Source organism: Protomyctophum parallelum (assembly GCF_964188405.1).
Source record: "Protomyctophum parallelum genome assembly, chromosome: 7".
NCBI lineage: Eukaryota > Metazoa > Chordata > Actinopteri > Myctophiformes > Myctophidae > Protomyctophum > Protomyctophum parallelum.
In genome coordinates this window covers 30,970,162-30,996,913 of record NC_139705.1, presented here as the reverse complement: position 1 = coordinate 30,996,913, position 26,752 = coordinate 30,970,162, and the positions used below count along the sequence as shown (strand labels likewise).

Sequence of the window (26,752 nt, the reverse complement as noted above, 5' to 3'; positions counted from 1 at the left end):
GATGGGTGGTTGAAATAATAATAAATTCTAGTTGAAACATTCATTTAACTCTGAGATTTCAATGAATACTCAGGATTTCGCAAGCAGCATCTCACTATATTAACTACAATTCAAGCTCTCTCTCACTACAGCATATGAGCTCCATTCCTTTTAAACGTGTTTATTTTATTTTTTCACAACCCCAATCTGTCCCGTTTCTAGCAATAAGAACAACTGGCTCGCTGCCTTGGCGCCTCTCCCTGCCGATTTCCCAGGATGCTTTGTGAACTCGGGGCCTAAAGAGCCTTCTTTTTCCATTTCCTCACAAACTAAATAAATACCTTTGATGCCAATAAACAAACATTCTCATCTCCCTATCGGGGGACGCCAGCGGAGGAGAGAGCTGTGGCCGTGGACGGATTCCAAAGATTCCCTCTGCCACATTACGAGAGTGGACGACAAAGCAGTCAAGCCAACAGTGGGCAGAATAACATAACGCGCGCGCACGCACGCACGCGCGCACGCACACACGCACACACGCACACACACACACACACACACACACACACACACACACACACACAATGCCATTGGTTCTCAAACTATTTCATGTCAAGGAGAAGGAGCTCAAAACGTAAATGTATTTGGCCGCCGACCCCCATCTGAAAATATGTTGTTCCAGGGACCCCCAACCCAGAAGCAAAGATTTGAGTTAAAAACGTTCACTTTGAAAGAATATAATATTCAAAGATTTGCCAACATTTTCACGAACTTAAAAAAAATAATATATATATATACAGTTCATTGGAACAGCACAGTCTGGACTGCATCAATGCAAGGGAGGCCTGCTAGCAGTGATGGAAGAAGTAATCTGACTTTTAAAAGGTATCTAAGGTATCTTTAAGGACTTGTAAAGGCATCAATATCACACAATGTACTTTGTAAAAGTATTGGTTAATGCATGTTTATTTTTATTTATGTATTTGCAAAAGGAACTCGTAGCTAAAGCTGTCAAATAACTGAGGTGGATTATTTTGGCCTCTGATACTGTACGTACAGTCGTGGAGTAGAGGTTTAAAGTACATCCCAAAATCGGAAGTACTCAAGTAAAATAAAATGTACCTTAAAAAAACAAGCCCAAATTGATTAAATCAATTAATTACCAGCTGCATTATTATTATCTGTGGGTCTGCTGCTGACGTTATGCCACTTTTTATCTGCGCTCCGCTGTTATGCTCATATTAGTGACCCTAAAGAATTCTGAGGCAACATGGCTGGAGACGAGGCAGCCAATCAGAACTGCTCGACTAGCCATGCCGTGCAGACGATGGGATGTTATGGGTTGTTGCCAGTGGTGGCAACTGTCGTGACAGAAATAAGCTAAGCAGCCTCCAAAAACCAAACAAGGCAAGCAACTGTGAATGAATCCACGTTAGGCTGGAAATATGCAGGCTTGGCAACCAGTGTTGCCAACTGGTGACAGAGCAGGCTCAGCAGAAAATGATCTCCTGTCGATCTCCTGTCGGGACTTTCACAAGCTAATATTGACCAGCTTGCAGCTGGAAAAGAAGTACAGCAATTGAGTAAAAAGTTGCTTTCCGCCACTGCTGGTGATATACGAGAGGAGTGGCGAGCTAGTCTGCACCACCACGTCCTGAACATTGTAAATTCTTCCCTTTGGTGCAGCGGTGAACGTCAGGCTAAATGATGGCCGGGGGAGCTGCAGTGCCACAAACCCTCCCAGCGCTGCACATATGACACTTGCCAGAACAGATTGGTCCATTTATTAAATCGTTTACAGCAGCCTCCCACTCTTCTGGGTTAAATGATCGTTTACAGCAGCCTCCCACTCTTTCATCTACAGCTTCTCTACAGTCTTAGTTGCTCTCGCTCACTTTTCTCTCTCTCCACGCCTGGGGGGGGGGGGGGGGGTTTGCGTGTCCCCTCGTGGTAAAGCCACAACGCTGCTACTGTGAATGTAGCCTACTGTGTGTACGAACAGTGGTTCAATAGCGTTCGCGGCCCACCCATAGGACCACTCAACAAACACGCCGGCAGCCAATAAGGGGAGGCCTTAAAGGACAACTTTAGTTTTTTTCAACCAAGGTTCATGTTTTAGGTTGTTATTAGAGAAACTAAAAGATGAGTCTTATTTTATTTTTCATTTACTGCTTTCTTTCGTTTTAGGGATTTTAGCTCTTTTTGACAGGGGGGCGGGGGCGTCCGAGCATGGGGCTAAATATGTATTTTTTTACAACATTTTATGGTGATTTATTTTTGTATTATTTACTATAGTCCTAATAAACCCCAGGAAATTACATCTGGCCACAGCAGATCACAGGATCTACTGAATGTGAAGGTAGCCTACTGGGGGAAGGCTTATACTGTGTGTATAGGCTCAATATGTCAGTTTGACACATTCCATAGATCCCGTGATCTTTTGTGGTCAGATGCAATAATAAATAATAAATAATAATAAAAATAATCGCCATAATATTTTGTAAAAAAATACATATTTAGCCCCATGCTCGAATGCCCCCGCCCCCCTGTCAAAAACTGCTAAAATCCCCAAAACAAAAGAAAGCAGCAAATGAAAGAAAATTAACACTCACCTTTTAGTTTCTCTAATAACAACCTAAAACATGAACCTTGGTTGAAAAAAACTAAAGTTGTCCTTTAAGAGTATATATGAATAGAGAAGGCACCCAGAGGAAACCCTGAGGCGAAATGGACATAGTGGCCGAATGAAGGTATTGCAGCCTGGCCCCAAACACATGACGCTGTCCGTTGACTATCATTGTACACGTTCACGACGGACGACGCTCGTGCGTGTTCAACGGCAGCGCATTCATGTGTTTGGGGCCACTCACCATTGCAATCCGTCCCAGAATGCACTCTGTTCCTACCAGGAAGGAGGAGTGAAATCGCCTCATGCGCTTTTGAGCAAGTTAATGCAAGTGGATGGGAGGAGAACTCGGGTGTCTTCTCTATTCATATATACTCTATGGGGGAGGCCCCAACTTGCAATATCCTCACAAGATCCTCATCATGACCCACCAGTGGACTTATTGAAGGGAAAGTTACCACTAGCTTTCTTTGTGACAGCTGCTGAAAGTTGGGGTACCATTAACAACCTACTGTATATAAGGTAAAATGAGCATGTGGCGTGTCAGACCAGCGGTTTTTCATGATTCTGAATCCATTGCAAGCATTGGTTTTGCACGAAAAACTTAACCTGACGCTGCCAGATGAGGGCGGTATTGGGTAACCATGTTTCCCAACACAGCAATCATCTGGGATCTCTCAGGCAGTTGAGCTGACAAAAATCCGTTCCGTACCGGACCAATCAGCGTGAGCTAAGGGCGGGATATGTGCGAAACGGACGTGAAGCTATATAGACACGTCAATATGATTGGTTGTCTTTGCACGCCCACACAGTGATAGACAGACGGTCCCATCCAATCATCTACTAAGTATCTTGAAAAAAAGGAACAGCCCCGTCATCGAATTTGCTTCCGCGATCCCAGATCCCAATAAGCTGTGAAACAAATTTGTGTAGCAAGCTTCTTGGATCTGGCAGCGTCAGGTTACGAAAAACTGTCCTTGGGCTAAAAATGGCCATAGCCGGTCAAAAATGAAATAATCGCGGGAGCGGGCGGGATTGGTCTGAATTTCAACGGGAGCGGGCGGGAGTGGGATTAATAAATCACTGCCAGCTAAATGTGCGAGATGAGCTCTTGTTCTTAAGGTTGAAACCCACCACCAATCCGATCATTGTTTTGTTTAGTGGGAGCTCTAATTAATGTTTTATTAGGCTCCGATCTTCATCCCATTATGAGCCATAATGTCACTAAAGACGGATATGATAGTTCTTATGCCTTATTCATATAGTCGCATGTGGGTGTTGCAAACCAAAAACTTACCATTGTCGCAAAACTGCTTGCTCAGGGTGGGATCTCTGTCGGTTGTCTCTCTACATGTAAAGTGTCTTGAGACAACTTGTTGTGATTTGACACTTTAATAAAATTGAATGCCAAGTAGAAATGGACTTTTGCACCACTTACAGGTCCATTTGGTTTCATTTGCATATTCAGAGTCAACACTGAGAATCTTACTGTGTAGGCAAAATGCACGGTGTAAAAACAAGTTAGGACATGCAGTGTTTCACACACAAGACGTCCTAAATGCTCAATGCCCTGCATTAATCAGCTCATGGGTCTTCCTGCTGTAGTAAAAACCAAGAAAACCCATGTTTGGTCATGTACGTTTGAGCTAAAAAAAAAAGTATTATGTCTACAGATAGCCTATACCTCATTATTCTTCCGGTGATCCCATTGGATGTGTGTTTGACTGTACCCTGTACTGATTACATTTCTGTTTGACTGTACCCTGTACTGGTTACATTTCTGACAATAAAGTATTAAATCAATCAATCAATCAATCATTTCAGTGTTATTTCTGCTGAGCATGCCGTGGATTCAAATGAAACTTCAGCAGAAGTTGCATGGCAGCCGATTTATCAAGATGTAGTGCCTGGAAATGTGGTGTCAAGCAAAAAAAAATCCACAGATACAATGCACGAATGCTTCAAATCTACGGGGACGGTCGAAGCGAGGCGCCACTTGCTGATGCTTCACATTGGAGACCATCCTATATGCCAGTGGTTCCCAAACCTTTTCATGTAAAAAAAAGGGAAATATTGCTCAAAATAACGATTATTTTACGTTCTCCAATTGTGTAAACTTCTTGTAAATTAATAAATGACAATGTTTAACAACAAAATGTAACTCTTGAGAGCGTGAAATTAAACAATTTTACACTGTCAAGAGTTAAAGATCTAATAAGGGTCCATTTGGTTCCCAACTATCATTTAGCTGGGGACCACCTGGAACCCCCTCAAGGACCACTGGTGGTCCCCGGACCACTGGTTGAAAACCACTGCTATAAAACATAAAAATAAAAACACGGTCAAACAGTGTTGATCTAAACTTTGTAACTCTGGGAGTGGACAAATGTTACATTTGTACACACTCTCTTGTTTCCTTTCCCGGCCATGATAGATAGATAATAAACATTGGGTTCACGAGGGCAGCCGTGGCTTGGCTAAATTGACTGTTTAGTGTCCTCTTGTGAATTTAACTAACTCACGGGTGCTCATCTTTTAATTTATAGAGTTAGATGAACTCTCAACTGAGTGGTTAACCACATAGGCTCGGATGTCTGACAGCGAGTCCCCGAGCCAGGCAGACCTGCTGCATGTCACTCCCCAAAAACTGTCTGCCTGGCTCTCTACACTAGACTATAAAGGCAAGAAAGAAAAAAAATATATAGGCCTACGGTATATATGCATGCTGTCAGCAGACAGCATGCATATATACCGTTTTTTTAACACAGATGTAAAGGGTGTTCAATTGCACTGATAAAGGATTTAGTGCCATTCCAATATGACTTTAATGATGAAAATGAAAAAGTCTATATTGATATTATCAAAACTATTCTAGCTCATTTTCAATACACTGTACACAGCAGGAAATGGGTAAAGTAATTCCTATGAATCATGTCTACTTAATAAGGTCGATACCACTTTGAGCCCCTGTGTCACTATTCAGTAAATAGGCCTACTAAAGACGAATAAATAAATCATGGAGTTAAAATTAAATGACTGAATTATTGTATATAGTTGAATATGGTCCATAAATACCGTAAGAACCTTTTTTTAAATCACATAAACCCTAATGTATACTTCACTTCACCCATTCAGGCCAGGGCAGGAACCCCTTTTGGTGTTTTAAGCATTATGTTATACTTTAGCTATTGAAAAATAGAAGATCTACAAGCTCAGAGCTATGAGCTTGTAGGTCTGCTATTTTTGAAAAATCATGAAAATGTAATGCGAATCTTTGAATATATATTCTTTCACAGCGAACGTTTTTAACTCAAATCTTTGCTTCTGGGGTCCCTGGAGGAACAACATAATTTCAGATTGGGGTCGGCAGCCAAATACATTTAATTTTGGGGGTCCTTGGCATGAAAACGTTTGAGCACCACTGGCAGTTTTTCAGAATAGACATTTTTAGAATCTAGTCTCAGGTCGAAATGGGTTAAAAATACAGAGACCGGAGCCACTGTCACAAGTCAGTCAGGCTGCCTTGACGGCCGGCCTGTTTGTACCAGGTAGATTCTCAAAGCAGGTTCCCGGAGACCCCCAGGGATCTTGATGAGGTTCCAGGGGGATCCTCTCAGCTAAACGAGTTAATACAGACAAATCTTGTGTCTCATGTATGTGTATTATTCATTTGGTGTATATTTATTAAGGTCGTCCATGACATAAAAACGTTTTTGCGAAAACACTGGCCTATAATATGACCAAATTTCAACTTCAGACAACTTCATTAAAAGGAGTGCTAAAACATGATCATCAGGTATTATTATATAAGGAGGAATAATTTGTTTTAAAAAAAAAGTGTACAGTATTAGTTAAAATGACGTTTTTATGTGGACACGCCCACCAGTTCATTAAGTATGCCCTGTTTGCCTGGTGATGGGTGGATCCTGAACTGAAGCCACACCGACAGCTGTTGTTGTATGACATAATAAAGGGGGAGGGGTTAGGGGAGGGGATGATATTGTGATGTCACTATATCACAGTTCATTTGACTGTGAAGTTTTCAGCCTCCAGGAAGAAACCCTAAATACCCTAAATATAATAGGGAAGACATCATTGCACATAACCACACCAAGGGGTCTAATGAAGTACTGTCAGCTCATAAACACACATAAACTGGGGGGAAAATCACGTCACTCCATCTTTAACAAAACATCCCGCTTGGTGACAGAGAGTCTATTTGCTGACAATAGTGAAATGACATTGGTGCAACGCGCTAGCTAATAAATCTGTTATTTTTGGCAAGCACTGGCCTCCCGCGATGCAGCACAAATTAAGACATTATGAAAATGTCACAGTATCTCTATCTACTGTAGAGTGCCTGGGCTCCTGACTATGTTAATGGTTTGCTAAAGGAATCGATTGGGCTGCTAATCATTACTGATAGCATATGGTCACTCTTTGTAAGAAGAGATGGGCTTTTCCCTTGGCCTCCGTAAGGCTGAGAAGCACTGGTGGATCTTTTGTGGAGGTTTAATGTTAAAAGTCAATGAGAGGGAGGATTTCACATGTTTACTCTATTTAGAGAGAGATAGAAATTGAGCGAGGGAAACAGAGAGACAGAGAGAAAGTCCTAAAGAGACTGTTGAAGAGAGAGAGAGAGAGAGAGAGAGAGAGAGAGAGAGAGAGAGAGAGAGATAGAGGTATCAAGCTTAGTTGTTACAGGGTGGGATCCATTACTGTTGTTCAGTCAGTCACAGACTACAGTGACCTTGACCTACACGTGGACAAATTCACATGCACAGAGAACGCGCACACTCACACACGTGAGCTGACGAAAAGACACTAGTGCATGTGTGCGACAAAATAAGGCTAGCCAATGGAATACAACCACCCTAAGGAGTCGGACTACTATCTGTACCAAGTTAGACCACTAGACCTAGTGCACGTGTAAACAGAGCTACTACCTGGAAACACATCTAAAATCTGAGGAGGTTTTTTGTATACTATTTAAATAGCATAACAAAACATTTTATGCTATTTGTTGCAAAAAAGCTTCATACCCTGTATAACATGTATATAACGACACAATGTGACATAGCTCTGTGTACAAAATGCTGCACCCCCTCCAACTGTATATACATTTTCAACTGTTATTATTGTATTTTGATTGCCATGTTTTCTCATGGCAATAAAGCTCCTTTGAATTTGTGTGTGTGTGTGTGTGTGTGTGTGTGTGTGCGTGCGTGCATTGGTGGTGCACTCACAGCTTGTTGCCTTTGAGGGCGGCGTGGTGTAGCAGGTTGAAGCCCCGGTTGTTCTTCTGGGAGAAGTCGATGGTGGGCACTGCCACCAGGATCTCCATGATGGAGCGGAAGTCCTTGGCGATGGCGTCGTGCATCGGTGTGTCCCCATACGAGTCCTGGCCGCGGCACAGAGACATGGTTCACACGTCAGCAGCATAACCCAATGATTTCCAAACTTGTTCACGTCAAGGACCCCCAAATTGACACTAATTGGCCCCGCGGACCCCCATTTGAAAAGATATGCCAGGGACCCCCATGAGAGATGATGTTTACGGCTCTAGCAGTGATTCTCAACCCGTTGAATTTCAAGGTCCCACCGTTTGACATGCATTAGTCTACGGACCCCCATTTAATGGCATTTCTATCTCTGGGACCCGCAATTTATTTAGTAAAATCAATGTTAATTTAACTCTGAGACTGTACAAATGGAACCAACTGGACGATTTGCCTGATGTATGGACAAAATCTGTAGGAGGAATATTAAAAGATGTGCTTTGCAAATATCAGCCTCCTAGTGGCGCTAATGATAATATTTGGGGCGGATGTTTTTCCTTGGCCTCTATGGAGTGTGTGTGTGTGTGTGTGTGTGTGTGTGTGTGTGTGTGCACGCGCAAAGTTTCACACCCATCAGTCCAGTTATAGGTAAAAACGTGAGTCAGCCTGTTATAGCGCCACCATGAGGCAGATTACAAAAATGTAGGATGTCATTTTGTCCGTGGCCTAGTGGGAATGGACGGGGAAAGTTTCATGGCAATCGGACGCTGTGTTCACGATTTGAGGCACTTTGTTCAATACGGACCCTTCCTCTAAACTTTGGAAGCCAATCTCAGCCAATCAGGATGGAATATGAAAAATCTGACAGATTCGTCTCTACCGATTTGCAAGTTTTGAAAACATCGGCCTCGTGGTGGCGCTAATTTGAGGCATAGGTTCTGCTCTGACTGTGTGTCTGCGGTTTTACGCCGATTGGGCCAATGTTAGTAGTAACGCTACTGGAGATTAGCTGCACACGGACAGATGGACTGACGGACGGACGGACAGACACACACACAGACGGACTGATAGGGGCAAAAACTTTCTCGGCCAATCCTTCGGCCAGGCGGAGACGATGAAAAACAGAAGGTAACAAACTAAAATCCATAGACCTAAAGCCCCATACATTGAGTAAACACAGGTCTAAAATCCATAGACCTAAAGCCCATACATTTAGTAAACACAGGTCTAAAAACCATAGACCTAAAGCCCCATACATTTAGTAAACACAGGTCTAAAATCCATAGACCTAAAGCCCCATACATTTAGTAAACACAGGTCTAAAATCCATAGACCTAAAGCCCCATACATTTAGTAAACACAGGTCTAAAATCCATAGACCTAAAGCCCCATACATTTAGTAAACACAGGTCTAAAAACCATAGACCTAAAGCCCATACATTTAGTAAACACAGGTCTAAAAACCATAGACCTAAAGCCCCATACATTTAGTAAGCACAGGTCTAAAAACCATAGACCTAAAGCCCATACATTTAGTAAACACAGGTCTAAAATCCATAGACCTAAAGCCCCATACATTTAGTAAGCACAGGTCTAAAAACCATAGACCTAAAGCCCATACATTTAGTAAACACAGGTCTAAAATCCATAGACCTAAAGCCCCATACATTTAGTAAACACAGGTCTAAAAACCATAGACCTAAAGCCCCATACATTTAGTAAACACAGGTCTAAAAACCATAGACCTAAAGCCCCATACATTTAGTAAACACAGGTCTAAAATCCATAGACCTAAAGCCCCATACATTTAGTAAGCACAGGTCTAAAAACCATAGACCTAAAGCCCCATACATTTAGTAAACACAGGTCTAAAAACCATAGACCTAAAGCCCCATACATTTAGTAAACACAGGTCTAAAATCCATAGACCTAAAGCCCATACATTTAGTAAACACAGGTCTAAAAACCATAGACCTAAAGCCCCATACATTTAGTAAACACAGGTCTAAAATCCATAGACCTAAAGCCCATACATTTAGTAAACACAGGTCTAAAAACCATAGACCTAAAGCCCATACATTTAGTAAACACAGGTCTAAAAACCATAGACCTAAAGCCCATACATTGAGTAAACACAGGTCTAGAAACCATAGACCTAAAGCCCATACATTTAGTAAACACAGGTCTAAAAACCATAGACCTAAAGCCCCATACATTTAGTAAACACAGGTCTAAAATCCATAGACCTAAAGCCCCATACATTTAGTAAACACAGGTCTAAAAACCATAGACCTAAAGCCCATACATTTAGTAAACACAGGTCTAAAAACCATAGACCTAAAGCCCATACATTTAGTAAACACAGGTCTAAAAACCATAGACCTAAAGCCATTTAGTAAACACAGGTCTAAAAACCATAGACCTAAAGCCCATACATTTAGTAAACACAGGTCTAAAAACCATAGACCTAAAGCCCCATACATTTAGTAAACACAGGTCTAAAAACCATAGACCTAAAGCCCATACATTTAGTAAACACAGGTCTAAAGCGTCATAAATGGCTGGACAGGTTTCTGACAGGTTTCTCAGCATGGTGAGACATGATGCAGTGAACCGCAGGGCAACTTGAACCAATGAATGTCTGAGTCGGAGCATTCAAAAAATTGGCCTTCATTGTTCCCCCTTAGGGATGTTAGGTGGTTAAATACACTATTTTAAACCACATCTTGGTATAATTGGACCTCACAATTATCATTATAAGTCAAGATGGCACCGTCGGTCTACTCTCTCTGTGTGTCTCAGAGGTGGAGGTGTGGAATAGTTAAGAAGTTTGCAAGCTAATGGAAAATAGAGCCTTTAATAAGATTAGCATGCTGAAACAGAAGCCACTGTAGTTGCATCATCGATTCCTAGCCAATGTTAGCTGCGTTGATTTCGACAGCAAATTTTGACATAGTCATAGTTTGACATAGTCTTGGGAATAAAACTCAGTCACCTGAAATGTTTTAGTTGACTAAATATCATGAGATTTTAGTTGATTAAATCTACATTTGATTTAGTCGACTAAAATGTATTTTGGCGGGCCTTGGTGATCACTTGTAAAAGAGACTTCAGTCTCAATGTGGTTTTTACTGGTTAAATTGTAATGGATGATTTTACACTTGCCGAAAATAGTCGATCTACAAGCTTGTAGAGCTTGTAGATCGGCTATTTTCGCACCAGTGCCACCAACAGGTGTATTTTTGCAAAACACATTTTTGGAACAAACTGCCTCAAATCATCCAATTGCCATCCAAGGCGTAAGAAGAAATGGCACCCTTTTCACATTGGCCTATTATAGCGCCACCAGGAGGCCACAACCTGACCTGCCCTGGAAGAGACCTGTGCCCCAAGGGGCACTTTATCTTTATAGTTTTCATGTAGGTGGCTGGCATCTCCCTAAGAGTTAGGGTGAGAAGTTCAGTCACGCGGGAGAGACTTGGAGTAGAGCCGCTGCTCCTTCGCCTGGAAAGGAGCCAGCTTAGGTGGTTCGGGCACCTGGTTAGGATGCCTCTCGGGCGTCTCCCTAGGGAGGTCCTCGAGGCACATCCCACTGGGAGGAGACCCCGGGGCAGACCAAGGTGCAGATGGAGGGATTACATCGACTCACTGGCCTTGGAATGTCTCGGGATCCCCCAGGAGGAAGACACTAATGTTGCTCTGGAGAGGGAAGTCTGGAGCTCTCTGGTGGAGCTGTTGCCCCCGCGACCAGACTACGGATAAGCGGTTGAAGATGGATGGATCGATGGATGTAGTTTCCATTTATTTTTCGTAAGTGAAAAAGGGTAGTCGACACTTTGGTTTAACGTCTCACCTGGAGGTTGACGTCGGCAGAGTGCTCCGACAGCACGCGCACCACGTCCGTGAAGCCCTTGTTGACGGCGATATGCAGCGCCGTGCACATGGAGTTGTTGAGCAGGTTCACGTTGGCCCCTTTGCTCAGCAACAGCCTCGCAATCTCCGCCTGATTACTGCTCCCACGTGGCGGCGGCACACACACACACACACACACACACACACACACACACACACACACACACACACACACACACACACACACACACATTAGACAATTTTGGCATTTAGCAGACGCTCTTAATCCAGAGCGATTTACAGTAAACTAGAACAACACATGGTAATACATCAAGAATCATAAGCAAGCTAAGAGCCTATAGCATCTAAATAGAGTGCCATGTCTACATAAAATGCTATCCTAAATTACATAAGTTGAGCCTGTCAAGTCGTCGAGGCTAATCTCTCTTTTGGGTCACAGGCTAAAAGGTTTGGCAAGCACTGCTTAAAAGGAATCCAAACCAGGATGGCCAGCAGCAGCATGGCTGACGTTACTGAAAAAACAAAAACAATCCGTGCTCTGGGGCCACTACTGTGGCATCGTCATGCCTTGCCAGTGTTGAGAAAACTACGGTGGAAGCTTTGCCGCAGCATGCGGCCAACTGGCAGGGGACGATGTGTGTGTGTACATACATACCGATGCTCCCCCATACTTCTAAAACCTGCCATGTTTTGTTTACGTGATGCGCTGCTGCTGCCGAGAGCCACGGAAAGTAACACAGATGGAACTGGTTATCCCTGAAGAGCGTTCGTTCGTGCTCTCCAGGCAGCAATGGTGTCTCATTCTCAGAACAGAACCATCTCATTGTTGCATGGTTGGGGGGACAGACTTATAGGCTTAATAATGCATCTCTCTCTGCCATTTATTTACCACTGCTTTTGTGTGACACCGTTGTGCAACAAAAATAATAGTTTTCATTTAGTTTCAGTCACATTTTAGTCAGCCTGGAATGTTTTAGTGTTAATCTAGTTTTAGTCGAGTAAATATCATAAGATTTTAGTCAACTAAATCTACAGTTGATTTAGTCGACTAAAATGTATTTTGGCGGGCCTTGATGCTGTCGTAATGGCTGATTTTACACTTTACACTTGCTGAAAATAGCAAGTTAAATATGTGTAACTCCCGGGATTCGAACTCGGGTCTCCCACGTGTAAGTCCAACATCTTAACCACTAGACTAGACCAAAGGGACATCCCTATGGACTGGGGGAGATATTAGAGTTTTGAGGCCATCAGGCCGAGGCTGTGAGCCACTCTGCTACATATGTATAGGTCTCAATGGCTTAATAAAAGTAATCGATAGAACAATTGCTGAGGGCCTGTGCCAACATAGATCATCACATTCTACATCACGTTGCGCCTCCGACAGATACCTCGTCCGCCAGTTATTGACATCCCCCTGGTCCTGCCCCCCACCCCCAGCATATTAGTTCCACTCAGTTTTGTTTCCCTAGCCCGTCTCCCACTGGGCACGGACCTTCTTCTAACATTTCTACTGTTATTTCAAATAGAATATCCAACACAAGGAGTGGTCTGCAGAGAGAATGCTGTCTGGTTACTGTACCTCACAGGCATCACAGCCCCCAAAAATGTGATAACAAGCTTAACCTTGCCTTGTTTAACATCAGGTCACTAACAAATAAGTCCTCCTCTGTAAATGATATAATCTGTAAAGAGAAGCTAGATATAATATTTTTAACAGAGACATGGCTTGGCTCGGATGGAGCTGTTCTCCTAGCGCCAGCCTGTCCCTCAAACTACAGCTTCATTCACTCTGTTCGCGAGGCTAAGAAAGGAGGTGGACTGGCAATATTTTTTTCAGACACATTAAAATTCAAGGCTCTGACCCTTGGCAGCTTTACATCCTTTGAATACCAGGCCACTATATTACATGGTCAATCCTCTATGCCAATGATTAGCATTTATCACCCGCCAAAATGCAGTAAAGCAATATTTCTAACAGAAATATCAGAACTTTTATCTATCTGCTCCACTAACTATGACAGAACACTTATCACAGGTGATCTTAATCTGCACCTGGATGATGCTACAGATGCTGTAGCTATGGGTTTCTTAGAGTTATTGCACTCCTTTGAGTTTATCCAACATGTTGTTGGGCCTACACATAAACATGGGCACACTCTGGACCTGGTGATTTCTAGAGGGCTGAACATCACTGTGGAAAGGACTATTGAAAGGCCTGAGCTATCGGACCACTATTTACTGTGTTTTAATATGACTGTCTCTGATCTAGAGAAAAACATCACTGAATATACCATAACAAAGCGTTTTTTTAGCTCTTCTGCAGCCGACGAGTTCTCTCGAGTTCTGCCCGATACTCCCCCAGTAAATGATATGGTTAAAATTTTTAATCTTAAACTAGAGTCAGCTCTTGATATAGTGGCTCCTTTAAAAACAAAAAAGAAACATAACAACAGAGTGACGCCCTGGTTAAATGAGCATACACGCTCACTGAAGCAAGAATGTCGTAGAACTGAGTGAGCTTGGAGAAAAAACAAACTCACCATCCACCTAGAGATTCTTAAAAAGTCAACAGTCGCCTATAACAAAGCCTTGCGTCTAGCAAGGCAGGCATATTTCTCTGGCATTATTAACGAGAACAAGAAAAATGCCAGAGTCCTATTCTCTACCATTGAACAACGTTTAACCCCCCCCCCCAGTCCTACAAGCAGTCATTCCCGGCCTCTAAAGCTAAGTGTAACGAGTTTGCATGCTTTTTTGAAAAAAAAATTAACATTAGAGCTGATATTATGAATGATGCTGCTGCTAGCGCAAACCTTCAAACAGCAGCTAATGGTCCCAGGGTAGATCTCCCCAGGGGGAGCCTATTATCGTTCTGCGCAATTGATGAAGACGAACTCCGCAAAACTATATCACAGATGACATCATCCTCAATTCTGACGGCCTTTACTGCATGTCATCCCCCCCATCTCTCTCCCCATTTCCTGTCAGCCTACTGTCTGTCCCTCCATAAAGAAAATATAAAACTAGAAAAAGTGCCCTTCTGGGCACAGGTCTCCACCAGGATAGGAATGTAGGACATTGCAGCTTGCCTTCATCTGGTGGTTGGATAAAAGGGCAACAAAAGTAAATTAGAGGTAAAAACACTTTTGGGCCAGTTATAGCGCCACCTTGAGGCTGAGTTGAAATTGTTCATGTGGCATTTCTTCCTCGGCCTAGTGGGAATGTGCGTGCACAATTTCACGGAAATCACGCGATGTGTTCATGATTTGCAGCATTTTGTTTGAAACTGAGCACTCCTGTGAACTTTGGAAGCCAATCTTAACCATCAGGATGGAGTCTGTGTAGAGAGACTGTGTACCAATTTGCGCGATGTTTGGACAAAATCTGTAGGTGTACTGTGCAAAAACTTGTTTTGCACAAAGCGGCCTCCTGGTGGCGCTATAACAGGCCGTTCTGGAAATTTTGGGGCAGAGGTTCATCGTTGGCATCCAGGGAGTGTGTGTGCAAAATTTGGCATCGACTGGGTTAACGGTGCTGGAGATTAGCTGCTCACGGACACACACACGGACGGACACACGGACGGACACACACACGGACGGACGGACGGAGTGCAAAACATACTCTCCCCCCATGCGTTCGGCCTGGTGGAGACAATAAAAGGCGAAAGCCACAAAAAAAAAAAAAACGGAATAATCGCTGAGAAAAGATTGGATAGTTGTGGGTCCTGGACAGAGGTGACGGAACACTGGCTCACACGTCTTGAGCACCGTCTGCTTATTTTTGGCACGAACTCGTGCGTATCGTGTGACACAGGATCGCGCAGAGGTCTGGGCGACTCGGACCGTTGGGTCTGCTGAATCTGTGTCTCTGCAGCAGGAGAGAGTACCCGCTGTCTGTCTACAACCCACTGGATCTGTGTCTCTGCAGCGGGAGAGAGTACCCGCTGTCTGTCTACAACCCACTGGATCTGTGTCTCTGCAGCGGGAGAGAGTACCCGCTGTCTGTCTACAACCCACTGGATCTGTGTCTCTGCAGCGGGAGAGAGTACCCGCTGTCTGTCTACAACCCACTGGATCTGTGTCTCTGCAGCAGGAGAGAGTACCCGCTGTCTGTCTACAACCCACTGGATCTGTGTCTCTGCAGCGGGAGAGAGTACCCGCTGTCTGTCTACAACCCACTGGATCTGTGTCTCTGCAGCGGGAGAGAGTACCCGCTGTCTGTCTACAACCCACTGGATCTGTGTCTCTGCAGCGGGAGAGAGTACCCGCTCGGTCTGTCTACAACCCACTGGATCCAAGAGTGTCATTTGATACCAGTGATGGACACAACCCAGGAGGCAAGTACTGTAAATGTCTGCCTGTCTATCTGAATCACAAAGGTGTGCTATTTTTGCCCGTTTAAACACGAAGCTATCTGAAGCTGTACACGGTATAATTTTGAGTTAATTTAAAGCTGCAATCTTATTGTCCTGCCCAGGATTCAGTGAGTTCAGCGATACTTACTACTTACTACCCATATACTCGGGCACCTAGGCTGGTAATCCATACCGATTCGAGTCCCGATCCCGACGACCTTTACTGTGCGTCTCCCCCCCTGTCTCTCTCCCCGTTTCCTGTCTACCTACTGTACCTTATCTATCAATAAAGGCAAAAAAAAAAAACATATATTTTTATTTTTGTCCTACCTGACACTGTGGTCTAAATGTATCAATGCAAGAGTACGGAAACCACATTCCACCACTGCATGTACTAGCTATAGTTTAAAGGGATTGTGACATTAAAAAAAAGGTTTTGGAATTGTTCTTGTTTTTTTTAGGTTTTCTAATCTCAATTGCACCCAAAAAACATGAACTTTTAACATTCAGTAGATTTTCTGTGATCTGGGGTTTTCTGGCTCAAACAGGTGCTCTGATTTTCCGGCAGTAAGTGACATCACTTACTGCAAATCCCATATATGTCAATGGGATTTGCCAGCAGATGTCACTGTTTCACTGTGTTGCCTGTTTTCATTGTAGCTCAAAAGGCCCAAAAAACCCCAAAGAAAACTTCAGACCACAGAAAATCCACTGAATGTTCAAAGTTCAGGTTTTTTGGGTGTAATTGAGGTCATAAAACCTAAAAGAAAAAGAAAAAGAAAAATAAATGAAAATGAATGTCATAAAACCTTTAATATTAAATCTTAATGTTTCATTCATCTAAATAAATTCCAGACTTCAAGTACAGCTTTAACTCAAGAGTGTACAAACCAAACAAAGGCTATTGGTACGGCACGCTCTCAGTAAAACAAACACTCAGGGTCTTTTTAACGCAAGGACACATTTGCGGTGCGATGCATCATGGTCCGTGTGGTCTCTCACCCAAACGCCGTGTAGTGCAGCGCCGTGTCTCCATCCTCGTCCTTCACCTGGATGGAGCTGTTGGCCTGGAGCAAGGCCTTCACCACCTCACAGTGGCCCTGGTGGGCTGCCACCTGCAGCGCCGTCTTGCCCTGGTTCTTGATATCCACCTGTGGGTGGGGAGGACAGTTTGAAGGACAAATGCGACAGACAGTGGATAGCAAACCACCAAAGGAGTTTCCTAAAATGCATATCGTTGCTGTCGGGAAGAAGCCACCTAACTCTAAAAAGGTTCATTTTTCAGGAAATGAAAAATATACATTTTTAAGGACATGAAGAAAACCTTATATTTTTTAAACGATGCAATACTGCCTCATCAAAGTTGGTGTTGTAACTTTAGATATTGTCAGTTACTTGCATGAGGAGAGAGGTGGTGGAGTTAGCTGTTTTAGCAGACAGTTTTGAGGGTCCAATGGAGGTTAGGAGGCTTTGTCCAATGTGTTTTTTACTACTTTCCATTGGTTAAATATCTTCGAAACAACACACAAACCTAAAGGGTGTTCAATAACACTGAGTTATGGGGGGGGGGGGGGGGGGGGGGAATCAAAAACCTAAAAAATGGACCTATGAGGTTTCCTCCCGACAGCAACTATCTACTCGTATAAAAGGAATTCCACCTCAAAGATCACTTATGAGTAATAATGTAGTGCCCTTTTAGTGGTTTTGGGGATATCGGTCACTGTACAGGAGATAGATAGATAGATAGATAGATAGATAGATAGATAGATAGATAGATAGATAGATAGATAGATAGATAGATAGATAGATAGATAGATAGATAGATAGATAGATAGATAGATAGATAGATAGATAGATAGATAGATAGATAGATAGATAGAACCACCCTGCCATAAACAGTTCAGTGCGTTTGTAAACCATCATTTTAACAGCGGCCATGCCCAAATGCTCCATCATAGAACGCATATCATTCTGTAGGCGCGCTGAAAGGATGCTTGGACACTGCAGAGTGAGAACTCCCGCACACACATGATAATACACTAGAAATGCAAATAAAATATATCATTGCTGTCGGGTGAAATGTGGTAAAATAACCAGTTTTCCAATGGATACAATGTACTGTAGTTATTATTTTGTTTGTCACAAGCTCTTGTTAATACTTTAGTTTCCATTGCTTCGATATTTATAAAATCCAGAGACGGACATAACCACTTCCAATTTCACCTTCAAATGTCTTGAAAAATAGCTAAAATACATTTGCTACTCTTGTGTGAATACTGTAGTGCAGTCTGATGAGGTAAGGGAAGGCATTCATTTACAATGAATATTCTTTGGGTTGAAATATTGAGATACGAGATTACTGCTCGACAGCAACGATATGTATAATACACATTCCTGTCTAATCGTGCTAGACCTGAAATTAGAAGTCTAAATGTTAACCATCACGTCACGTGTGACCTTAATAATAGTACAGCATTCACACGTTTCGGAGCATAAACAGACAAAAAATAATCGCACAAAGTAGAATTCGGACCAATCCGCGGTCTGCAACCTACCCTCTAGTCAAACACCTTTTTGACTAGAGGGTTGAAAATAGCCACACCACTAAACTGCCTCCCCCTGGCCAGCTGGGGCGCCTGATGTAGGTGAAAGGAACTGGTTGGAATAACGTGTTGGTGGGTTGGTGGAGGGTGTGTAGAGCCCAGGATCACATTAGATAATTGACACAGGGGTGAAAAATGGGTTACAGAATCGTGGGATAAAAATTATACAAAAATTTAAAATAAATAGCCACTCACACGCACACCTGGCATGACAATGCCTTCACCTGGCTACAATCACTGCTACTGTAGATGTGCGAGCAACATTCTGGACGGGAACCCCTTTTGGTGTTTTAACTAAGCATTGTTTTACTTTAGCTACTTAAAGGTATTATGACATGATTTATAACATAATTTTCAAAACATTAAAAGTCTTGGCCATGGTCCTTCAAACGTGTCTAAAAAGTTTGAACACTCAACTCCACTCCAGTATTTCTTGACACGAGTTTTTGTGCATGTGTAAAGTTCATCCTGAGAAGCCATGGAAAAACACATTATTTTAGCCTGTAGATGTCGGTAATTCCCCCTTTCCTGTCAACCCAAGATGCGCTACTTTGAACACTTGGTAGGAACGTCGTCAAAAATAAAAGAGTCATCTAGGCCAGTTGGTATCCAGTGTAAGGACTTGTGTTGATTGACACAGCCAACAACAGAGCAGATTGATTTTTCTCTAGAAGCCATTATTAGTAAGTATTACAAAGAAACAAAGTCGCGGTCGACAATGAGGAAGCGGAGAAGAGAGGGTAGGCACTAGGCAGGGAGCAGAGGGGAGGGGGCGGAGTTTTAGCGGAGATCTACGTATATCTCTGCCGTCCAACCAGATGAGACATTTTTGCATAATTATTCACAAGAGTCCAGACAGCAGAGAATACACTGAATGTTCAAACTTCGTTTTTTTTTTTGTGAAATTGATGTCAAGAAAAGCCAAAAAAGCCAAAAAATCTACAAAAATGTGTTTTAAATGTCACAATCCCTTTAAAAATAGCAGATCTGCGACTGCAAGCTTGTAGGTCTGCTATTTTTGAAAAATCATGAAAATGCGGCACAAAGCTTTGAATATATATATATATTCTTTCAGAATACTTTTTATTTCGACGTCAGGCCTAAATGGTTTAATAAAGCTAAAGAATACCAGCCCTCATGGAAGTGGGGGTGGTTTGCCTGTGTGATATCTGAATACAAGTACAGGAAGCATGAGAGCTGGAATTCTTTTTTCTTATACAGTCACTGCTGCCATGATCACTATAAAAGTGAACTCTTAGGAAAGCAGTTACTAACAACGCTCCGAGGATGCCAATAATTTTTTTGTAATTTCAATAGAAAGGGACTGATTTGGCCCAAAAATGTGTTCATATTACCTCATTTAAATATGTGCAAATAACACCGGAGCACCAAGATGCGATTTGCTTGGCAGAGTGGTGGGTGCTTTGAGAATTACACAGATGTGCCATTTGTCCGGCAATCCACGTAATCTATTTGTGATATCAGCCCTCAGAGTTCAATTAATACTAAACTGACAATTAATTTATACTCGTGTCATGTACAGCGTTGTGTGCCACAAATAGTAGAGCTACAAGCTCATGCAACAACGTGCACTCACCTCGTCTGGCAAGTGAGCCAGAAGGATACAAAAGCAGTGACAACACGCGGACATGTGTGTGGGGAGGAATTGGCTAAGAGCACACAGAATAAGGGCCGATTCATACATTTTACCGCTGTAGTGTCGAAATGATTTCGGCTCTTCAGACATTTTCAGTAGCACCCAAGAGCCGACTTTAGGATGGTACCCGCCCCACTGAACATCAATTGACGTCATATTGTAGGCTCTACAGAGCCGAACCGACTTTTATTCGGCTCTAAAATAGTAGCATGAATCGCGCCTTACTCTTCCTACTTCCGGGGGAGGTGTGTGGAGGAATTGGCTAAGAGCACACAGAATAACTCTTCCTACTTCCCTACTTCGGTGTTACCAATGATACTAATTAAGGCTCTGTTCCATTTCCACCGGTTGGTTCCCAATGGGAACCGGTTCAGTTCTTTTTGGTTTTTAGTCATGGAGCCAGAGCTCCAAAATTGGTGGGCAAACTATACCCTATATTAAATTGTCTATAGGATCAATACAAGTAAATGAATACATGATAACCCTTCCACAGTAGTATTTTGCATATTTTCCTACATAATGCCTCATTTGCATATTATTATTTTTTAAATTTGTAATACAATAAATCATTGTCTTCATGTAAGTACTCAATTGGAGAAGTTTCATGGTGATAACAATCTAATGTAGGTATGGTTTTGCACACTCAATTCATAATTAACGTTTCAATTTTGGAACTCTGGCTCATGGACTAAAAACCAAAAAGAACTGAACCGGTTCCCATTGGGAACCAACCCGTGGAAAAGGGGCCTTAGAGTGCAAAAGTTCTCAAACTTTTAAATTTCAAGGGCACCCATGTACGCTCTCAGAGTTACACACCCATGTACGCTCTCAGAGTTACACACCCATACGGGGCCATTTGGAACCCACTCAAGGACACTTTGAGACCCACTGGTGTAGCAGAGTATTTCCAGTGAGCCAACATGCACAATAGCAGCACCCCGACTCTGGGTGCGTTCGGAAATGCGCCCTGAACGCACAGGTGTGCTCTCTTGTCGTTCGTTTATTCAGTGCACTCGGTGCGTTGTCGTTCGAAAATCCAGTGCGCTGCGCACCGGGTGTGCCGAGTGCCCGCACTGAGCGACCCTACCCTGAAGCTGGGGTTGTCCGGTGTCGGCGGTGTGAATGCGTCACAGCTGTGGTCGTTCGTAAATAAGGCACACTGTGACGTCACCGCTCACCACACCCTGACCACATTCCCGGTGTGCATTTCCGAACGCACACTCTGTTTGACCAGCCTTCATTAGTATCACAAACTGACCACATTCCCGGTGTGCATTTCCGAACGCACACTCGGTTTGACCAGCCTTCATTAGTATCATCGGTAACACCTTTCGGCAGGAGCATCAGCAGGCGGCGTCCCAGTGCTGCGCTGCACTCACCTTGTCTGGGTACTTCTGCACCAGCTCCCGTACTTTGCTGGCACTGCCGTGTGCCGCCTCGATGACCAGCCGGCTGGGGTTGTCCAGCTCTGTGGACTGAGACAGTAGCTTCTCCAGGACAGATATAACAGTACCTGGACAGACAGACAGAGACACGGAGAGGGAGGGTGGAGAGGGAGGCGAGGGAAAGAGAGGGAAAGCGAAAAGAAAAAAGGGGAGATTATGTTTATGCACTGTGGGATACTAAAACACACTTGAAATTGATGTCGCAAAGTCCTTGGGGCCCCTTTTTGGCTCCCGAGTGACCACAAAGCAGTAAGCACAGGGGAAAAAAACAGACATCCATTAAGTGGTTTTGTCAAAAGCATGCGTCATCACAGCTACTGGAATGAGTCAAAATGTCCACCACATGCTGTAAGGCCAGCCCTCCCCCTATCTATAGTAAACACACACACACACACACACACACACTCTGAGGCGAATGCGATGTGACAGAACGGTTCAGATCATGAGAAACGGAGAGGCTGATGAGAATTGTCTTTCGACGGGACGACCTTATAGCGCCCGCTGCGCCATGGAAGCCAGCCGGCGCGCAGCGAGTGTGACATTCAGCATTCAACTCAAAGAGGAACAGAGAGAGAGAGAGAGACCATTGACCACGTGTACGCGTTTTCCAGGACTGTTTATGCGTTGACCTACAGTATTACGTGTATATACAGTACATGCATGCAAAGACAGAAGCTGGAATGAGGGAAAGAGGAGGAATAGATGAAGAAAAATGAAAAATAAAAACAAGAGAGCGAGAGCATGAGAACAAGAGGTGAAACCAGGGGCCGGCTGTTGAAAGAGCACATGCGGTTTAGAAGTGTCCCCTGTCCCCCCGTCCCCCCCAGGGCGGTATACCGTCCCTTACTTCCGGATTCGTTGGGGTTCTCGGCTGTCATGAGGTTGGCGTCCACCTCCATGGGCTGCGCCGAGAGGCAGGCGGGGTTGAAGGTCCACGTCTGGCCGCCGAACGCCACGCGCAGGTCGCCGTCCGCGTACACCTTCAGCACCTTCCCCACCTGGCCGAGGGCCTGAGGGGGAGCGGCGAGCACAGAAGAGAGAAATGACACGTTAAAAAAACGAAACCCCAACTGTGTTGGTACTATATCACCTGGAAGTGTTTCCATTTCTAACCCATTTAGACCTGAGGACGATTCTACAAATGCCTTCTAAATCCTGACAGTTTTCTGAAAACCCTATGTTTCATTCTCAAACATTTTCACGTCAAGGACCCCCAGAAATATATGTAATTATTGTAGTTATATCATCTGAAATGATGTTGTTCCAGGGACCTCCCGGAAGCAGTTAAAAACAGAGTTAAAAACGTTTGCTTTGGAAGAATATATTCAAAGATAGAATATATTCAAACACCAAATAAATAAATAAAGTTAAACCCAAAGGTGTTAGTACTACATCACCTGGAAGTGTTTCCATTTTAACAACAAATTCTGAACCCAGCATTTGAGGAAAAAGCTCTAAACTTGACATAATGGCGATTTTCTGAGCGGTGCTAACACCTCACAAACAATAAAGGGCTTTGTGTGTATTTGTCTGTCTGTTTGGAGCATGATAGATTGTGTTTGCATTATGACCCTGCCCATTCACACTGAGCAGGACGGCTTGAGACACACACACACGCACCACACACTCGTTTTCAATTTTTCTACTGTGGAAGACATCCCTATTCAGTGTGATGTCTGCCAACAACCGACATTAAGGCAGTGGCTGCTAAACAAAGCTGAGGAGGAGATGCAGCAGGTCAGGGAGTTAAATCTAAAGAAGGCGGTGGCGAGTGGCGTTCGTTTAGATGCGGCTAGCAGAGAACGAAAGTGTGGGGTCGATACTGCAGACAATTAGCGAAAGTCTAGTGGTTAGCACCATGCTAGGTCTACTGGTTAGCACCGTGCTAAGTCTACTGGTTAGCACCATCATCATGCTAAGTCTAGTGGTTAGCACCATGCTAGGTCTACTGGTTAGCACCATGCTAAGTCTACTGGTTAGCACCATCATCATGCTAAGTCTAGTGGTTAGCACCATGCTAGGTCTACTGGTTAGCACCATGCTAAGTCTACTGGTTAGCACCATGCTAAGTCTAGTGGTTAGCACCATGCTTGCTAAGTCTAGTGGTTAGCACCATGCTTGCTAAGTCTAGTGGTTAGCACCATGCTACGTCTAGTGGTTAGCACCATGCTAAGTCTAGTGGTTAGCACCATGCTAAGTCTAGTGGTTAGCACCATGCTAAGTCTAGTGGTTAGCACCATGCTAAGTCTAGTGGTTAGCACCATGCTAAGTGAGCGTACAGGAGCCATGCTCTAGTCTAGTGGTTAGCACCATGTTAAGTCTAGTGGGGGAACTGCCCATAGATACGTCCCGTTAGTCCGAACATGCATTAAGCTCCCCTCAATCGTCTCTGATAGCAAGCTGTTAAGTCCTACGGGTTGCAGTGAGTTTTAATAAGACTAGACTAGTCGGTTCCTTTATTTCTAAATCCCTTATTTTTTCCCCCAATGCCCACTGTTTGGCATCCTTTTTTGGCATTCCCTTTTCTTAGCACCCTGGCCTGATCTACACTTTAGCATAGTCCCACAGAAGAAGTGATGTTTTTTGTTAGTTATTGAGCTCTGCAACGATAAAAGTGTCCATTGTTTAGAATTTACTAAAAAAAGGATATTGGCTATAGCGCCCTGGGTGACTCCAGACAAAGTATTCAGTATTTAAGTCTGACGTCATTTTGTAGTGCTATGTTTCGTCCGGGTTCAAGTGGCACCAGCTCCCGTCCACATCTCATTGTAAATAGAATATCTAAACGTGTGAATCTTTTTTTTCCATGACAAGGTTCCATGACAAAGAAAATATATGATATGGAGACAATAAAGACTATTATTATCATTATTATTGAAGGTGATATGTTGAATCTAGTTTGCATTTAATGAGGATTTAGTTGACACAATGAAATAAAATGGCGATAGTATTCCGTGTGGGGCAGACGGCCTGTCACAGCCAGATTTGGGAGAGCAGCAGCTTTGTTGTTGCGAGGAAAGTAGGACCCGGAAGTATCTCTGGAGGGGGGCACTCATGTCACGGCTAAAATACTGAATATAGAGGGTTATAGTTTAATATAGCTTGTCTCAAAAGTCTCATTTTCCCTTTTAATCCATTCTGGACGGGAACCCCTGTTGGTGGCATTATGTTATACTTTTGCTATTGAAAAATAGCAGATCTACAAGCTCATATAGCGTGGCGCCGAGTGTCGCGCTATGAGCTTGTAGATCTGCTATTTTTGAAGATTTGTGAAAATGTGGCCCAAATCTTTGAATATATAGTATTCTTTCAGAGCGAACGCTTTTAACTCAAATCTTTGCTTCTGGGGGTCCCTGAAATAGGGTGGCCACCTGCAAGACCTCAGAAAGGAGGACACTTTTGCGGGGCTCGCTCCCCCGACCCCCCCCCCCCCCCCTCCTCCCAGATCCCCCCCCCCATATATTAATATTATTACTACTACTATTGCACCTGATTTTCACCACCATCATCTCCAGCATTATGTCCACAGAGAACATATATTTGCTAATTAAATTAACCTTTTTAAATTATAGGGTACCACAAAGGCCATTCATTTTAGAATCAATTTATTTTATTTCATGTTTAGATATGTTTTATGTTTAATCTCTTTCTTGTGGGTTTTTTTATACAGTTTTATGGTCATCGGTGTGGGACATAGAATGATGCCAGTAGCCTATATGTTCACACAGCCTCCCTTTCTTTATGATGTCGAGTTCCTTGCTCCATTGCTCATTAAATGTAGTCTTTCATTTCGGCATAGGCTATTTGGTTTGTTTATCTCTGCATTAACTATACTAAAGTGATTGTGAGAGCACAACAAACAAACCGACCATCCCACTGGCAGTGTTGCCCAGTTTTGGAAGAGAACCAAGCAACCATGTCTATGAAAACAAGCCCAAAAGAAGCCTGACTAGGCTTAGTAGCCTATTATATAAAACAAGCCTAAAGTCGCTTATAATGAAGCGGACATGGCAACACTCTGAACGTCTCCACTAGCCTCTCTCTTTTTAAGACAGTTTGGCCGGCTCGCTGCGGAGGCGGAGCTGAGCAGCGCTGCGGAGATTTTAATACCCAGGCAGACGACGTAAATGACAGTAAATGACACAAGCACTGTATATCACAAAAAACCGGACAATTATGTGTCCGGCCAGAGGTTGAGGTGGGAGGAGGACAGGTGGGTCTAAAACCGGACTGTCCGGCGTGAAACCGGACGTCTGGCCACCCTACCCTGAAACAACATATTTTCAGATGGGGGTCGGCGGCCAATTACATATATTTTTGGGGGTCCTTGACATGGAAATGTTTGAGAACCACTGACATACGTTTTTCAGAAAACTGTCAGGATTTAGAAGACATTTTTAGAATAGTCGTCCGGTCTAAATGGGTTAAGGTTGGCAAACATGCACTATGACACGGCACCGCCTAGTGGTTAGCACCATGCTAAGTGAGGAGCCATGCTCTAGTCTAGTGGTTAGCACCATGCTAAGTGAGGAGCCATGCTCTAGTCTAGTGGTTAGCACCATGCTAAGTCTACTGGTTAACACCATGCTAAGTCTACTGGTTAGCACCATGCTAAGTGAGGAGCCATGCTCTAGTCTAGTGCTTAGCGCAATGCTAAGTGAGGAGCCATGCTCTAGTTTAGTGGTTAGCACCATGCTAAGTGAGGAGCCATGCTCTAGTTTAGTGGTTAGCACCATGCTAAGTGAGGAGCCATGCTCTAGTCTAGTGGTTAGCACCATGCTAAGTGAGCGTACAGGAGCCATGCTGTCCGTCCACTCTCCGTGGCCTGCCTGGAGCCTCTTGACGCTGTCAATGTCCTCCAGTACCCGAACCAGCTCTCCCACGCCAAACGTGTTCACCTACAGGAGAAATAATACCAATATATATATCAATA

The 26,752-nt window shown here is 43.6% G+C and overlaps 1 protein-coding gene across 5 annotated transcripts in view; it reads right to left on the bottom strand.

The window, feature by feature from the left end:
- The window catches only part of mib2 (MIB E3 ubiquitin protein ligase 2), an 83,019-nt gene that overhangs the window by 17,432 nt on the left and 38,835 nt on the right, over nt 1–26,752 (bottom strand). For 2 of the 5 annotated variants that reach the window (XM_083769014.1, XM_083769017.1), the window contains exons 8-13: nt 26,595–26,717; nt 22,667–22,829; nt 21,754–21,887; nt 17,117–17,265; nt 11,738–11,894; nt 7,852–8,006 (exon numbers count right to left, since the gene is read on the bottom strand). In XM_083769014.1, coding sequence (XP_083625140.1) covers nt 7,852–8,006; nt 11,738–11,894; nt 17,117–17,265; nt 21,754–21,887; nt 22,667–22,829; nt 26,595–26,717 — 881 coding nt within the window. The remainder of the gene's footprint in view (nt 1–7,851; nt 8,007–11,737; nt 11,895–17,116; nt 17,266–21,753; nt 21,888–22,666; nt 22,830–26,594; nt 26,718–26,752) is intronic. The other 3 variants (XM_083769015.1, XM_083769018.1, XM_083769016.1) reach the window with 2 other exon arrangements.